This window comes from Talpa occidentalis, unplaced genomic scaffold (assembly GCF_014898055.3).
Source record: "Talpa occidentalis isolate TD23 unplaced genomic scaffold, MPIMG_talOcc4v2.1 talOcc4.3, whole genome shotgun sequence".
Classification (NCBI taxonomy): Eukaryota; Metazoa; Chordata; class Mammalia; order Eulipotyphla; family Talpidae; genus Talpa; species Talpa occidentalis.
In genome coordinates, this window is record NW_023603184.1 from 2,445,490 (window position 1) to 2,462,308 (window position 16,819).

Below are 16,819 nucleotides of genomic sequence, written 5' to 3' on the forward strand. Positions count from 1 at the left end.
TGCAAAAGCATCAGAGTGGAAGGGTAAAATGAAGCACAGGCAAAGCTGAGTCATCAGGGAGACCCACAGAGATGGGCTGGGGTTCAGTTGCAGGAAGAGATAAATCTGTTTGCCCGTTGTAGCTTGTCTGTGAATAAAGCTTGTCTATTGCCATCCTTGAATTAAGTGTAATTTTGAAAATGCCAATGCCCAGTCCATATATTCCCTGCAAAATAAGGAATGGATTTATTGTCCATAATCTGAATAAGAAAATAAAAGGAAAGGATGTGCATCCTCAGACACCAGCATGATGATGACTCAGGAATTTGGACACATTATCTGTCCCTGAATGACAGGCTGTATTTAGATTGGTGCCAAAGCATAAATCTGAGGAGGGAGCAGGGTGTCAATGACTTTTTGGAAAATAGTATGGAATGTGTACCTGTGGTTTTGCTCTCAATTACATGGTAGCTGCCAAGCTAAGTCAAATGCAATCATTATAAAGTAAATGTTACCTGCAACTATGGGAGTCTATTCAATATGAATCATATGGATATGATGGTGAATACTAGGCATTTAAATATATGTGATTTGTATGTAAACATGTGCATATACAATAACTATATATGTGTGTTATGTATACATATATTTATAGACCAGTATTCATACATTAAAGACTTAAGTCCTGGTACTTCAGTATGTAACTTTAATGATAGGATTTTGTGCAGGTAATTAACTTAAAATTAGTTCTTAAGAGTACATGCTAATCCAATGGGACTGGTATCATGAGAAGAAAGAATCCCAGCACAGAACATGGAGAGAAATAGCCATGTGAAGAGACAAACAGAAGATGTCTACCTGCAAGGGAAGGAGGGGGACCTCACCAGAAAACAGTCCTGACTTCATCTTGAGCTCAGGCTCCTAGATGCAAAACAGTGAGAAATAAATCACTGTTGTTTAAGCTCCCAGTCTGTGGCATTTGGTTACAGCAAATCTAACAAATTAACACTCTCAATATCAGTGTATATGTGCACATGTGTTCACATGTGTGTGTACAGGGGTATATATCAGAGTGAATCAGAATGAGCAGAGGGCGGTAGAGTTTTCCTGTATGTGTGGAAACTGCTTACGTGGAGGTGTGGTACAATCATTACATGAAAATGTCTACCAATAATAAAAAGACACTACAAAGGAGAAGTTTTTTTTTTTTTTAATCTTTTTGATTTTGATACCAGGAGCACAATTCTTTATTTGTTTGAGTGTGATGGTCAGCATGAAAAATACATTTTGTTGATGCACCAAACCTCCATACACTGAAAAAATTCACTGTGAAAACTGAGCATTCCATCCTTAATGGTTTCAAAAGAGAGTAAACAGGGTTGATTCTAGAAATCAGTTTTTTACATCCCTAGTTGAAAACTTAGAGAGTCACAATACAAGACCAGACCAGGCTCTTTCTTGGGTGGTTTCTAAATGACAAGGCAACAATTTCATTGAAATGTTGAGTCCTTCAGCTTTTGTCTTTGGAAGAAGGCCAAGCAGTCTTTAGAAATTGGTCCCTCAAGGATGACCAAACATTGTATTACCACCATCCCAATATATGAGATGCCCTGGAATCATCATGATGAGAGACAAGGCAACACTGCTTTGCTGTTCTCAGAAATCCCTGATATTCTTTGAAACATCAGTCACAGCCAGCAAACTTTTACTTGATCAGGTCTTTAAAACAATTCCTAGGTTGATGTATTATTTCATCAAAATAAAAAAAATACATTCCCAAATACTTAAAAGGAACTTATCTCAAAGTGCACATATATTACAGTATTTTTTATTTAAATTGACCATGTTTTATTCGTGAGGAAAGATTTATGTTGAACCATTTCTAGACTGATACCATTGGACGAAGATTTTTGTGTTTTCAACCAACTTTGAATCACAGTAAGTATTGCTCTCAAAACCACAGGTTTTAGTTGGATCAAAAGAAATGACACCTATGGAAAGAATATGCACACATGTCATTAAGACTTGACTCTAAGTGATGCCTATACCTGGGGAGACAGAAACATGGAGTTGATGGAATCAGGGTCTCCAAGCAGTATATATACACTAATGTGTATATTACATTAGTAATATAATCTGGGGAGATTTTGATATTAAATGGTCAAATTCTGAAAACATTTCTTCTGGAAATTGGTACTGATATTAATTAGTATTAATTACTATAAAAAAATGGGACTCATTTAAGCTTGACATTTATCATTTATGCAAAATTATGTTAGAAACAATGGGCAGTTATGTTAGAAGTAACTGATGCCTTAATGCTATATTTCTATCATTGTTTTATACATATATCATTTTTATAGGCTTGCTGGAATTAATAATAATGAGGAATATGGTATTTGACTAATTTCTGTGGAGTCAGTCTCTCTTGGAGACTCACAGATCATCATTTAACAGTTCTGACTCAAGAAAAAATTTCTTGAATTATGTCCTTTTCTCATCTAACAGACATGACTAACAGTAACATCCGTGGAACAATATCATCATGTGGAATAAATGAATTACAAAAAGAAAGTGATTAGAATAGTGTCAGTTTCATTCCAATTAATATATCCAGTTTTATTACATCATGTCCAATCATCAATTTATATCAATTTCGATAGTTAGCAATAAATATTCAATATTTTCCACTATATCTGTAATCTATTATTATTAACTAGAAACATTAAATTAATATACACATGCCAGGCCATTCATAGAAACCCATATTTGAATAATTTCTGCTAAGTATGAACTCTGACTTCTCAACAGGTAAAAGCAGTGTGGCACAATGCAGAGATGGAATAATACGGAGGTGCCTTACTTCATCCTAATGGGATTGACAGATGCTGAAGACATCCAGCTGGTGCTCTTTGTGCTGTTTCTCCTGATATACCTGGTCACCGTCTTGGGGAATGCAGGGATGATACTGATCATCCACTTGGATGCTCTATTTCACACACCCATGTATTTTTTCCTCAGTCACCTGTCGTTTCTTGACATCAGTTACTCAACTGTGATCACTCCAAAAACCTTAGAGAATTTACTGACCTCCAGCAAGCAGATTTCCTACGTGAATTGCTTTACCCAAATGTGCCTTTTTGTCTTCTTTGGTGCTTCTGAATGTTTTTTTCTCTCCTCCATGGCCTATGATCGCTATGTAGCCATCTGCAAACTTCTCCACTACCCTTTTGCTATGTCCTCAAGACGCTGCTGGTCCCTCGTACTTGGGTCCTATTTGGTAGGTTTTACAGATTCTTTAGTCATTAAGCTTTGCATGAGGAAATTACATTTCTGTGACTCCAATGTAATTCATCATTTTTTCTGTGATTCATCTCCAGTTATCGCCCTGTCTTGCACTGAAACCTACAACACTGAACTGATGATATTCATTTTTGCTGGCTCCACACTCATGGTGTCTCTAATTACACTATCAGTGTCCTATGTGTCCATTCTCTCCACTATCTTGAAAATTAATTCTGCTTCAGGAAAGAGAAAAGCCTTCTCCACCTGTGCCTCTCATCTGCTGGCTGTCACCATCTTTTATAGCACCATGATCTTCAGTTACTTAAGACCAAGTACATCCTACTCCTTGGGAAAGGATCAGGTGGCTTCTGTGTTTTATACTATTGTGATTCCCCATGCTGAATCCTCTTATTTACAGCCTTCGCAACAAAGAAGTGAAAACTGCTGCCCTTAGACTCCTGCAGAAGAGAGAGGGCTCCAGGCTTTTGAAGTAGTGATGCTGAGGTTTGAATTTCCTCTTTTCCTTCTTCCCTGTAGGTTATTTTCTTAAGGCCTCTCTGAAACAATTGACTCCTTTCATTTGCTTTAGTTTCTGTTGACACATCTGTTACTTGACCAAATATGATCTTGGACCTTTCCAAGGATTTTATGTATAGACACTTATATTTTAAAGAAAATCATGAAATAGAATTTGTATTTATGTTCTCAATTTTTTTAAAAGATTTATTTATTTATACAAGAACCAGGGTACAGGCCAGATGCGTGGAGAGTGAGAGGATTCACCAGAGACAGAGTGGGGAACAGAACAGGCAGACTGACGAAATACACTGCTGAGGGGAGCACCGGCCAGAGTGGAGAGGTCTGCCGCACCACGTGGGATTCTCACCGGCTGGCCAGGATGCAACCAGCGCTGCAGTCTGTGGACAGCTTCACAGCGCTACACTCAACCACCTGCGCCACCAGGGGAGGGCCTTATGGTCTCAATTTTAGGACAAATGATGCACACAAAATAAAAGAGTGTTGTCATCTTTATTTTTTTCATACTAATTCCCTTGTATACATCAAAATTAGACAATTTATTATGGAAAAGAACTCCTTTGTTGCCACAATAAAAACAGGTTCAGCGATCATTCAGTCCATTATATTCACCAGAATTGTAGCAGAGTGACTATGTACACTTGCTTTGGAACCAGACACCTGGATTTAGATCTATATCTGCTGAACTTTTCAGCTATAGAAGCTTCATTAAGTCGGTCAACTTTGAGCCTCAGCATCAAAAACTGTACAATATAAATAATAATCCTAGATTAATAGAGTTTTTGTGAAGCTTAAATCAGATGATGGATGTAAAATATTGAAGGTATTTCTAGTGCATATTGTCCATTGCATACAATTTCATTTTTGCTATTTTCAATGCACATTTCTAGTGAATTTTTACTTGTTTTTTTTAAAATAAATTATCTTTGCTTATTTTAATTGATAAGCACACAAACAATGAAAAAGGAAAATCTCAAGGCTTCACAAATTTGGACTTTTAATAGTATCCTAATATTAGAGAAAATGGACAATATTGAAAAATATAAGGAAATAGAAATGTCCTAATAGTTACTGACACCTTAATGTCCATTCTTTAATTAAGTGTGTGTGCCTAGACATTGCATGTATAAGTAAAATTTCTGGTCTGTCACAAGTACCTTTTTGCAACTTTCTGATATAAATGAATTATTTTTAATTCCTTTGTCATTGAAACTTTGTAAGATGAATGCATATTGCATTGTTAAGGACCTGAAGTGTTGCACACACATCAATTTAAAACTCTGCATGTAATAAAATATCTTTGGTTTCTACCTGAAAAAATAATTTTTTTTAATTATAAATTTTATTTTTATATTCCCCATACAATTGCAATCCCCTGATTTGGACCACAATCCCTCCCCTCCTTGCCCCCCACCCCCCATAGAGTGTCTCTGGTTCATAGTTGTTTGTTGATTTTGATTTTTACTTTCTTATAGTTATTCTTTTTCCTGGTCCCTTATTTAAGTTTTCTAGATTCCTGCTATGAGTGAGACCATCCGGTATTTTTCGTTTTTTTTATGGCTTATTTCGCTGAGCATGATCCCTTCTAGCGCCATCCATGTTGCTGAAAATTGCATGTGTTTATCTTTTTTGAATGCTGAATAATATTCCATGGCATATATATACCACATCTTCTTGATCTAGTCATCTATTTTTGGTCATTTGGGTTGTTTCCAAAGCTTAGCTATTGTAAATAGTGCTGCTATAAACATAGGGGTGCAGGTGCTCTTTGGAATTGATGTTTCTGTGTCCTTTGGGTAAATACCTAGGAGTGGAATTGCTGGATAATATGTAAGCTCTATGTTTAGTAGGTCAAGAAATCTCCACAAAACTCTCCATAGTGGTTAGACCAGTTTGCACTCCCACCAACAGTGCAGGAGAGTTCCTTTTTCTCCACAACCTCGCTAACATTTGTTGTTGCTAGTTTTTTTAATATGTGCTATTCTCACTGGTGTGAGATGGTATCTCATGGTAGTTTTGATTTGCATTTCCCTGATTACAAGTGATGTTGAACATTTTTTCATATGCCTGTTGGCCATTTGCATTTCTTCTTCAGAGAAGTTTCTTTTTAGCTCTTCTGCCCATTTTTTGACTGGATTATTTTCTTTGTTTTTGTTGAGTCTCATCAGCTCTTTGTATATTTTTGTGATTAGTCCTTTATCATTAGTGTTGTGTGCAAAAATTTTCTCCCAGTCAGTGGGGTTTCTCTTTGTTTTTGTTATTGTGTCTTTTGCTGTGCAGAAGCTCTTTAATTTGATGTAGTCCCAGCTGTTGATCTTTGCCTTCACTATCACTGCTTTGGGTAATGTGTCTGTAAATATGTCTTTGATGTGCATATCATGTAGTGTTTCGCCTATATTTCCTTCTATGTATTTTATGGTTTCAGGTTTTATGTCTAATTCTTTAATCCATTTTGAGTTGGTTTTTGTGTATGGTGTGAGGTAGTAGTCAAGCTTCATTCTTTTGCATGTAGCAACTCAGTTTTCCCAGCACTATTTATTGAACAAACTTTCTTTGCTCCAATGCATATTCTTTGCTCCTTTGTCAAAGATTAGTTGACCATAAATCTGTCAGTTTATTTCTGGATTTTCTATTTGATTCCATTGGTCTGTGTGTCCTTGTTCCAATACCATGCAGTTTTGATGATTATGGCTTTGCAGTATAGTTTGAAGTCTGGGAGTGTGATGCCTCCATTCCTTTCTTTTTTTTTTTTTTTCAGAAGAGCTTTGGCTATTTGGGGTTTTTGGTGATTCCATATGAATTTCATCAATAATTGTTCTATTTCTTTGAAGAATGACATTGAAATTTCTATTGGAATAGCATTGAATCTGTATATTGCTTTTGGTAGGATGGCCATTTTAGTAATGTTTATTCTTCCAATCCATGAGCAGGGGATATCTTTCCATTTCTTTGTGTCTTCTTATATTTCTTTTAACAGCGTTTTATAGTTTTCTTTGTATAGGTCCTTTACCTCTTTTGTTAGATTTATTCCCAAGTATTTGATTTTTTTTGTTTCGATAATAAAAGGGATTTTTTTTTTATTTCTTCTTCTTCAGATTTATTGTTTGTGTATAGGAAGGCTACTGACTTTTGCATGTTGATTTTGTATCCTGCCACTTTACTGAACTGATTGATGAGTTGAATTAGTTTTTCTGTGGAGTTTTTGGGGTTCTCTATGTATATTATCATATCATCTGCAAATAGTGATAGTTTGACTTCTTCTTTTCCTATTTGGATTCCTTATATGTCTTTCTCTTGTCTTATTGCTCTGGCTAGGACTTCCAGTATTATATTGAAAAGCAGTGGTGAGAGTGGACATCCTTGTCTTTTTCCAGATCTTAATGGGAATGCTTTCAGCTTTTCACCATTGAGAATGATACTGGCTGTTGGCTTGTCATATATGGCCTTTATGATGTTGAGGTATGTTCCTTGTATCCCAAGAATTTCAAGGGCTTTTATCATGAATGGGTGTTGTACTTTGTCGAAAGCTTTCTCAGCATCTATTGATATTATCATATGGTTTTTGTATTTCTTTTTGTTGATGTGTTGGATAACATTGATTGATTTTTGGATGCTGAACCATCCTTGTGTCCCTGGAATGAATCCTACTTGGTCGTGGTGAATTATCTTATGGATACATTGTTGGATTCTGATAGCTAAAATTTTATTGAGGATTTTTGCATCAGTGTTCATTAGGGAGATTGGTCTGTACTTTTCTTTTTTTGTGTTGTCCTTGTTCGGTTTTGGTATTAGTGTAATGTTGGCTTCGTAGAACGTGTTTGTTATTATCCCTTCCTTCTCAATTTTTTGGAAGAGTTTGTGAAGGATAGGCACTAATTCGTCTCTGAATGTTTGGTAGAATTCATTTGTAAATCCATCAGGTCCTGGGCTTTTGTTTTTGGGGAGGTTTTTGATTACCGTTTCAATTTCGCTGCTTGTAATTGGTCTGTTTAGGTGTTCTATTTCTTCTTTATCTGGCTTTGGGTGATTGTAGAGTTGTAGGAATTTGTCCCTCTCCTCTAGATTGTTGAACTTGTTTCCATATAACTGTTCATAGTAGTTACTGAATATTCTTTTGATTTCTGCTGTATCTGTTGTGATTTCTCCTCTTTCATTTATGATCCCGTTTATTTGTGCTTTCTCCCTTTTTACCTTTGTGAGCCTGGCTAGGGGTTTGTCTATTTTATTGATTTTTCAAAGAACCAGCTCTTGGTTTCATTGATCTTTTGGATTGTTTTTTTTTTTTTTTTAGTTTCGATTTCATTTATTTCTGCTTTGGTTTTTATTATTTCTTTTCTTCTATTGTTTTTTTTTGTTGTTGTTGTTCTTTTTCTAGATCTTTGAGATTCCATATTAGGTTGTTTCTTTGATTTCTTTCTTGTTTCTTGATGTGAGCCTCTTTTGCTATATATTTTCCTCTTATTACTGCTTTTGTTGCATCCCATACATTTAGGAAATTGGTGTCCTCCTTGTCATTCAATTCAAAGAATTTTTTAATTTCTTCTTTGATCTCCTCATTAGTCCAGTGGTCTTCCAGAAGTGTGCTTTTCAATCTCCATGAAGTAGGAGAGTTCCTTGCCTTCTTTTTGTGGTTTATTTCTAGTTTGATGCCTTCATGGTCAGATGGTTGGTATGATTTCAATCTTGGTGTATCTGTTGATGTTTGTCTTGTGTCCCAGTATGTGATCAACCCTGGAGAATGATCCGTGTGCGCTTGAGAAAAATGTGTACTCAGATTTTTTTGGGTTTAGTATTCTATAGATGTCTGTTAAGCCCAAGCGCTCTAGATCCTTATTTAGATCTTTAGTGTCTTTACTTATTTTTTGTCTCATTGATCTATCCAATGTTGATAGTGGTGTGTTGAAGTCTCCCACTACATATGTGTTTTCTCTGATATCTGTTTTCAGAGATGACAACAGTTGTCTGATATATATTTGGTGCTCCTTCGTTTGGTGAATATATGTTAATGAGTGTTATTTCTTCTTGAAGTATTGTCCCCTTGATCATAATGTAGTGACTGTTGGGGTCTCTTTTTATCTTTTTGAGTTTGAAATCTGTTTTGTCTGATGTAAGTATTGCTGTTCCTGCTTTCTTTTTTGGTCCATTTGCTTGTAGGAATGTTTTCCATCCTTTAACTTTGAGTCTATTTTTATCTTTTGTAGCTAAATGTGCTTCCTGGAGACAGCAAAAGGTTGGATTTTGTTTCTTATTCCAGCCTGCAACTCTGTGTCTTTTTATTGAAAAATTTAGTCCATTACATTTAGAGTTAATATTGATATGTTAGCATCTGTAGTTGCCATTGTGTTTGTCTTTCCTTTGATTTTATTTATTTATTCTTTTAATAACTTTTTTTTGGCCTTTTTTCGTTGTTATTTGTCCCTCTGAGGTTCTGGCTTTAGGACTCCTTGTAGTATTTAGGAGTTTAGTCCTAATGAAATTCCAGAGTTTCTGTTTGTCTGGGAAGGTCCTTATTCTTTCTTCATAGAGGAAGGAGAGCTTTGCAGGATAGAGTATTCTTGGTTGGCATCTGTTTTCTTGGAGTCTGTTGACTATGTCACTCCACTCTCTCCTTGCCCGTAGTGTTTCTTTGGAGAAGTCTGATGTCAGCCTGATTGGTTTTCCTTTGAATGTTATCTGTTTTTTCCCTCTTGTAAGCTTCATTATTTTTTCCTTGTCCTGGATTCTTGGGAGCTTTACTATTATGTGTCTTGCTGTATTTTTCCTTTTGTTGTGGAAGTTTGGTGTTCTTCTTGCTTCTTGTATATCAATTTTCAGCTCCCTCTTCACGTTTGGGACGTTCTCTTCAATTATCTCCTTGAATATTTTCTCTGTTCCTATATCTCTCTCCTCTCCTTCTGGTATTCCTATAACTCTTATATTTCCTTTCCTCATGGAGTCAGATAGTTCCCAAAGTCTTTCTTTGGTCTTTTTCCTTCGTACTTCTCTTTCCTTTTCTGTTTTGGTTCTTTTTATTTCTGTGTCTTCAAGAGTACTTATTCGTTCTTCCATTTCATCTATTCTGCTTTCATTGCTTTTCCCAGAGTTCTTTAGCACCTCCATTAATTCTTTGATCGCCTGCATTTCTTTTACTTCCCTCTTTAGGGACTCAATTTCATTCTTCTGATAGTTGATTATTTTTCCTTTATCATTGTTTTCCTTTAAGACTTCTGTCAGTTTTTTAATTATGGCAATTTTAAATTCTCTTTCTGGAAGGCTCAGAAGTTCTTCCAAGTTACTGTCGTTGCAGTCTGGGGGGTGGTTTTCTTTTTGTGGTGTGCTTTTTTTCCTGAGGAGTTGCTGGGTTGCGTGTGGTTTTTCTACTCCCTACTGTCTGTTTTCTAATTTGCCATATGCATTGGGACACTGTGTTGCTGGTATTGGCGGCATCTTGTGCGAACTTCCCAGCTCACCTCTGGCTCTTCCAGGAGCTATCTGCCGGTTTCAAGCAGGCTTTACTGAAGAATGGTCCCTGCTCTAAAAAGGCAATGTGGGTTCGCACTCCTCTGCATGCCCAGTCTGCCTTGGTCTTGGGTGCCCGCTCCCCTTCTGGGCTCGGACTGCAGGCCTGAAGGGGCCTGGCGTGTGCAACCTTCCCAGCTCACCTCTGGCTCCTCTAGAGTCTTCTGGCAGTTTCAAGCCATCTTTACTGAAGAAATGTCCCTGTTCTAAAATGGCGATGCGGGACGCACTCCCTGCGCACATGGTCTGCTGAAAAAATAATTTTCAATACAGTCCCTACATTTATGTGACATGTTAACAGCTTCAGTCACTACTAATTTTGTTGAAATTCTGTACATTGTAATATACTCATTGTTTTACATTTTTTAATCAAATAAAATTGTAAAGCTAGGAATTGACAATATATTCAGATTATGTGGTCACCATTAACTTTAGCCATGGAGAGTGCTCAATTTCCCTTTACTTAAAAGATTTTCTCTACAGAAAAAAAAAATAACCATTTAACTAAACCCAAATAAATCCTAGAAATTTGATGGCAATTCCACTACTAGGGATCTACACAAAGGACAAAAAAAACAGTGATTCAATAGAGCACCTGTGCACCTTTGTTTATTGCAGCACTATTTACAATAGGTAAAACCTAGAAACAACCCAAATGCCCAAAAATAGATGACTGGATCAAGAAGATGTGGTATATATACACAATGGAATATTCAGAAATCAAAAAAGATAAACTCATGCCATTCATAGCAACGTAGATGGAGCTAGAAGGAATTATGCTCAGTGAAATAAGCCAGAAGGAAAAAGAAAAATATCAGATGGTTTCAGTTGTAGCAGGAATATAGGGGAACCAAATTAGACATTGGTGTAAAAAATAATAATAACAGTACAAAACACAACAAAGCAAAAGCAGACAATTATAAACCAGAGACATCCTGCAGGGGAAGAGGAGGGAGAAGGATAAGAGGGAGGGAGGGAGGAGCACAGGGGACTGTGGTGATGGTGCATGGGTACCTTGGGGAAAGAAATTCTATGGGGATTCAATGTGAGGGGTTGGGGAGAAGCAAATATTGTCTAAAAAATTTAAAAAATGATAAATGTTAAAATAAAATAAAATAAATAATTAAAAATATCTCCAGCTTACATTTGCTATATTTAGTTCATGCTTTTTGTTTCTTGTCTGTTCCCTTAAATTGACAATTATGTAATGACTACAGAATTTTCTTACTTTGGTCAATATGATATAACCAGCACCCAGAGCAGGGCCTCAGTGAATCAGATGGCAGGATTTTACAGATAATGAAACAGACATAGAGTAAATAGACTCTTGGATATTCCTTTTTATTTTATTGCTAAATTAGACCTGCTGGCATTTCTTACCTATATTCATTAGTACATTTATCATTGGTTTTCTTTTCTTGTGAAGGGAATATATGTGATTAGGGATATTCTGTGTTAGCACTGTTAAAGTGTTATTAAATCTTAATATTCACCTTTAGAGAAATACCTTTTGATTACTTTGTGCTTGAAAGAGACTTTTCTGACTTCTAAAAGGATAAAAATAACAACAATAGATGATGATAAAAATAATAATGGAAAGAGGGAAGAAAGACCACTGCCACTTCATATTAAGTTTAAAGGATTCATACTCTTACAACGGAAGTGTGGTCTGTGGATGCAGGGCTAAACAAGACATAATGTTTCTTGGTTCTTGGCCTCTGCAACTGCATCCCAGAGTGGGAGTGTCAAAGAAAGCACAGGTAACATTGAGTGGGACCAGCTCTTCAGTGAGACCCAAACTCATGGGCTGGGACTCAGTTGAGGGAAGAGACAAATCGGCCAGACTGTTGTAGCTTACCCTTGAATGTTGCTCATCTCTTGCCATTCTTGAATTTAAGAGTAATTTAGATAAATGCCCAGTGCCCAGTGGTATTCCATGAGAAATGAGGATGGACATATTGCCCAGGCCCTGGATGAGAAATAAAATAAGAAAGTGTGCATCCTTGGCATCCAGCATGGTCTTGATTCAGGAGCTTGGACACATTATCTATAGTCCCTGAATGACAGACTTTGTTTAGATCAGTGAAATGCATTCATCAAATGCATTCATGAATTCATGAAATGCATTGCCAAACATGACATGTAAATATGCAAGATGTGGTTTTGCTACGAATTACATGGTAATTGCCAGGCTAGTAAAATGTCATTATATAAAATAATTACCTGCAAATATGGAGTCTAATTAAATCATATGTTTATGAAGGTTAATACTATGTATTTAAACATATACTTGACTCTGTATGTAAACATGTTTATACACTATATATATATGTATGTATATTTGTAAATATACATTCATATAAACCAATATTCATATGGTGATGAGATAACTCCAGGTACTTCTGTATTATTTGTGGTAGTAGGATTTTTGTTCAGGTAAGTATTGACTTAAAATTAGTTCTTAAGAGGGCCCCCCACCCAATGGGACTTGAGTCATGAGAAGAAAGGATCACAGCACAGAAACATAGAGGATGATGGCCATGTCAACACACAAGAGAAGAGGTCTGCCTACAAGGGAAGGAGAGGGACCTCACCAGAAATCAGCCCTGACTTCATCTCGATCTCATGCATCTCCACTGTAGAACAGTGAGAAACAAATTGCTGTTGCTTAAGCTCGCAGTTTGTGGCATTTGGTTACAGCCACCATAACAAATCTATACACTCAGGCACTGAAGTGTGCTCACATGTGTGTGTGCAGGTGTGTATATCAGAGTGAGTCAAGAAAGAGCAATAGATGATAGAGAAATAGATGATATAGTTGCTGTGTATGTGTAGAAACTGCTTAGGTGGAGGTGTGGTTATGATCTTTATATGAAAATTATCAACCACAAATAAAAAGATGCTATAAAATAAGTGTCTTATCATCTTAATTGGAAGACAAGGAGCCTAATTTTTATTTGTTTCAGAATAATGGTCAGTGTGAAAATACACTTTATTATTGCATGAACTGTCTATGCTCTGTATAAAATCAGTATATAATCATATTCTATATATAAAATAATATTTCTCTATGGAAAATAAATAATTCCATTTGATGGTTTCAAAATAGAGTAGCTAGGGTTGTATCTAAAAACATTTTCTTTACTGTCTTTGTCAGAAATTTAGAGCTCCACAATACAAGTCCACATCTGGCTCTTCAATAGTTAATTTCTAAGGGAGGAAGCAACTATGTACTCAAACCTAGGGTCCTTGAGCTTTTGTCCTTGGACACAAGCCATGCAGCCTTCTTTGGAAATTGGTCTCCCAAGGATGATGACACATTGCATTATCACCATGCCCAATATATGAGGTGCCCTGGAATCATCAGGATGAGAGACAAGGGAACCCTGCTCTGCTCTATTCTCAGTAGCCCCCTAATATTCTTTAGACTTCAGTCACAGCCAGCAAACTTCTACTTGACCAGGGACTTAACAAAAGTCTTAGATTATTTTATTATTACATCAGAATAAATAAAATGCATGCCCAAATAATTAAAAAGAACTTATCTCAAAGAATACATCTATTATATTACAGAAATTTTAGACAAATGGTTTTCATATTTTATTTGTAATGAAACATTTCAGTTGAACCATTTCTGGATTGATACACTGGAAGAAGGTTTTTGTGTTTTCAACCAGCTTTGGCTCACAGTAAGTATTGCTTTAAAAATTCCAGGGTTTTAGTGGGAACAAAGAAATGATACATATCAGAAGAATATGTATACACATTATTAGCACAAGACCCCATGTGATGCCTGTACTTGTGAAGACAGAAGCATGGAGTTGATGGAATCAGGGACTCCAAGCAATGTTAGATTTTATAATGTATTTTTAGCATAATTTGATTTAAAAGGTCAAATTGGGAAATATTTCCCATTTTTTGAAAAAAGAAAATTATATTAATTAGTTAATTATGCTAATAAACTGCACTGAAGTCCTTTAAGGTTGAGATTTTTTTGTCAATTGTATAAAATGCTATTCAAGGGAAAAAGTAAGTAAATGATCACCTAGAACCATATTCCTATCATCGTGTTATATATGTAAATCGTTTTTATAGTCTTGCTGGAATTAATCACAATGAGGAATACAATATTTGAATATGTTCTATGGAGTCAGTCTATCTCAGAACTCACAGAGTCATCATTAAAATGCTCTGACTCAGGATCAATTTATTGAACTATGTCATTTTCCTTATCTAATAAATGTGACTAACAGTCATATCTATGGCATGTTATTCTCATGTGGAATAAACGCATTGAGAAAGGAAAACATTTAGAACACAGTTTTATTCAAATAATATGTCCAGTTTTATTAAATCATGTCCAATTACCAATTTATACCCATTTCTAAACTCCGCAAAAATTATTTTTTCCGTCATATCCTATAAGCCACCCTTTATTATCTTACTAGAAATATTAAATTAATATGCACATGCCAAATCATTTATAGAAACACATTTTTGAAGTTAGTTCTCCTATGTATGAACTCTGTTTCTCAATAGGTAAAAGCAGTGGAGCACAATGCATAGATGGAATAACACTAAGGTGCCTTACTTCGTCCTTATGGGATTGACAGATGCTGAAGACATCCAGCTGGTGCTCTTTGTGTTGTTTCTCCTGTTATACCTGGTCACTGTGCTGGGGAATGCAGGGATGATAATGGTCATCCGCCTGGATGCTCAACTTCACACCCCCATGTATTTTTTCCTCAGTCACCTGTCTTTCATCGACCTCAGTAACTCATCTGTCATCACTCCTAAAACAATAGGGAATTTACTGACCTCCAACAAGATTTCCTATGTTAATTGCCTCACTCAAATGTACTTTTTTATCTTCTTGACTGGTGTTGAGTGTTTTCTTCTCTCCTCCATGGCCTATGATCGCTATGTAGCCATCTGCAATCCTCTCCACTACCCGGTTGTCATGTCCACCAGACGCTGTTGCTCCCTTGTCTTGGGGTCCTATATAATAGGCTTTATAGATTCCTTAGTCACTGTGCTTGGTATGAAGAATTTAGACTTCTGCAACTCCAATGTAGTCCATCATTTTTTCTGTGACCTATCCCCAATTTTAGCCCTGTCTTGCTCTGACACCCTCGACACTGAACTCAGGATTTTCATTTTTGGTGGTTCCACCCTCATTGTCTCTCTTGTCATGTTATCAGCATCCTATGTGTCCATTCTCTCTACTGTCTTGAAAATTAATTCTGCTTCAGGAAAGAGAAAAGCCTTTTCCACATGTGCCTCTCATCTCTTGGCGGTCACCATTTTCTATGGCACTCTGATTTTCACTTATTTAAAACCAAAGAAATCCTACTCCTTGGGTAATGGACAGGCGGCTTCTGTGTTTTATACAATTGTGACCCCCATGCTGAATCCCCTCATTTATAGTGTTCGTAACAAAGAAGTGAAAAATGCTGTTCTTAGACTCCTGAAAAAGAGACAGGGGTCCAGGCACTTGAAATAGTGATGCTGAGGTTGTAATTTCCTCTTTTCCTTCTTCCCTATAGGGCATTTTCTTAAGGCCTCTAAAACAATTGACTCCTTTCATTTGCTTTTGAATCTGTGACCCACTGTAACTTGAACAAATATGATTTTAGGTCTTTCAAGGATTATTTCTTTAAAAATCCACATTGTAATGAAAATCACAGAATAGGTCCTGTATTTACTGATAAAGTCACATGCAACCTCTTCAGAAAATGAGAAGATAATTGTCATCTTTTATATATTTACCATACCAATTCCTTTGTATGGCTAATATCAAAGAATTTTATCATGAAAAGGTTCTTTGTTTTGCACAATAAAAACAGTTTCAGAAAGCATTTAATCCATTATATTCAGAAGAATTTAAGCAGTGTGGGTATGTATACTTGGTTTGCATTCAGACCCTGAATTTAAATCTTTATCTGCTTACCTTTTTAGCATTAAAGCTTTAATAATTCACTCAATTTTTAGCCTCAGTTTCTAAAACTGCAGAAGATAAATAATATTTCCAGGTTAATTGAGTTATTGTAAAGATTTAACCATATGATGGATGTAAAACATTGAAGGCATTTCTGGTAAATATTGTTCATCATCATAAGACTTCATTCTTGTTATTTTTGAATGCACATTTCTAGTGAATTGCACTTTTTTGTTTAAATTACCTTTGATTAATTTAATTAACAAGCACATAAACAATGGAAAGTCAACCAGCAACTATAAATCAGAGACACACTACTGGGGGCATGGGTGGGGGAGGAGGGAGTAGGATCAAAACAAGGGGTGTGGGAGTTGCATTGGGACTATAACCAAGATGAAAATGAAAATGCATACATTATGTCAAAATGAAAAATGATGTAAATATATATAAAATAAAATAAACATGCTAAAAAATAAAATAAAATAAAAATAAAAAAAGGAAAATCTCAAAACTTCACAAATTTGGACTTTGAATGGTATGTTAATATTGGAGAACATAAAAATATTAAAAACTATAAGGAAA

The 16,819-nt window shown here is 35.9% G+C and overlaps 2 protein-coding genes across 2 annotated transcripts; both read left to right on the forward strand.

Moving 5' to 3' along the window:
* Positions 1 to 2,809: 2,809 nt before the first annotated feature.
* Positions 2,810 to 3,718, forward strand: LOC119254408 (olfactory receptor 8H1-like). The gene has a single exon (XM_037521509.1). The coding sequence runs from the start codon at positions 2,810 to 2,812 to the stop codon at positions 3,716 to 3,718; it is 909 nt and encodes a 302-aa protein (XP_037377406.1).
* Positions 3,719 to 14,857: 11,139 nt separating this feature from the next.
* LOC119254409 (olfactory receptor 8H1-like) lies at positions 14,858 to 15,802 on the forward strand. Its single transcript, XM_037521510.1, has one exon. The coding sequence runs from the start codon at positions 14,858 to 14,860 to the stop codon at positions 15,800 to 15,802; it is 945 nt and encodes a 314-aa protein (XP_037377407.1).
* The last annotated feature ends 1,017 nt before the right edge of the window (positions 15,803 to 16,819 follow it).

Bases quoted from the DNA above. Each gene is read 5' to 3' on its own strand.
- LOC119254408 (XM_037521509.1), top strand. From the start codon at position 2,810: ATGCAGAGATGGAATAATACGGAGGTGCCTTACTTCATCCTAATGGGA.
- LOC119254409 (XM_037521510.1), top strand. From the start codon at position 14,858: ATGCATAGATGGAATAACACTAAGGTGCCTTACTTCGTCCTTATGGGA.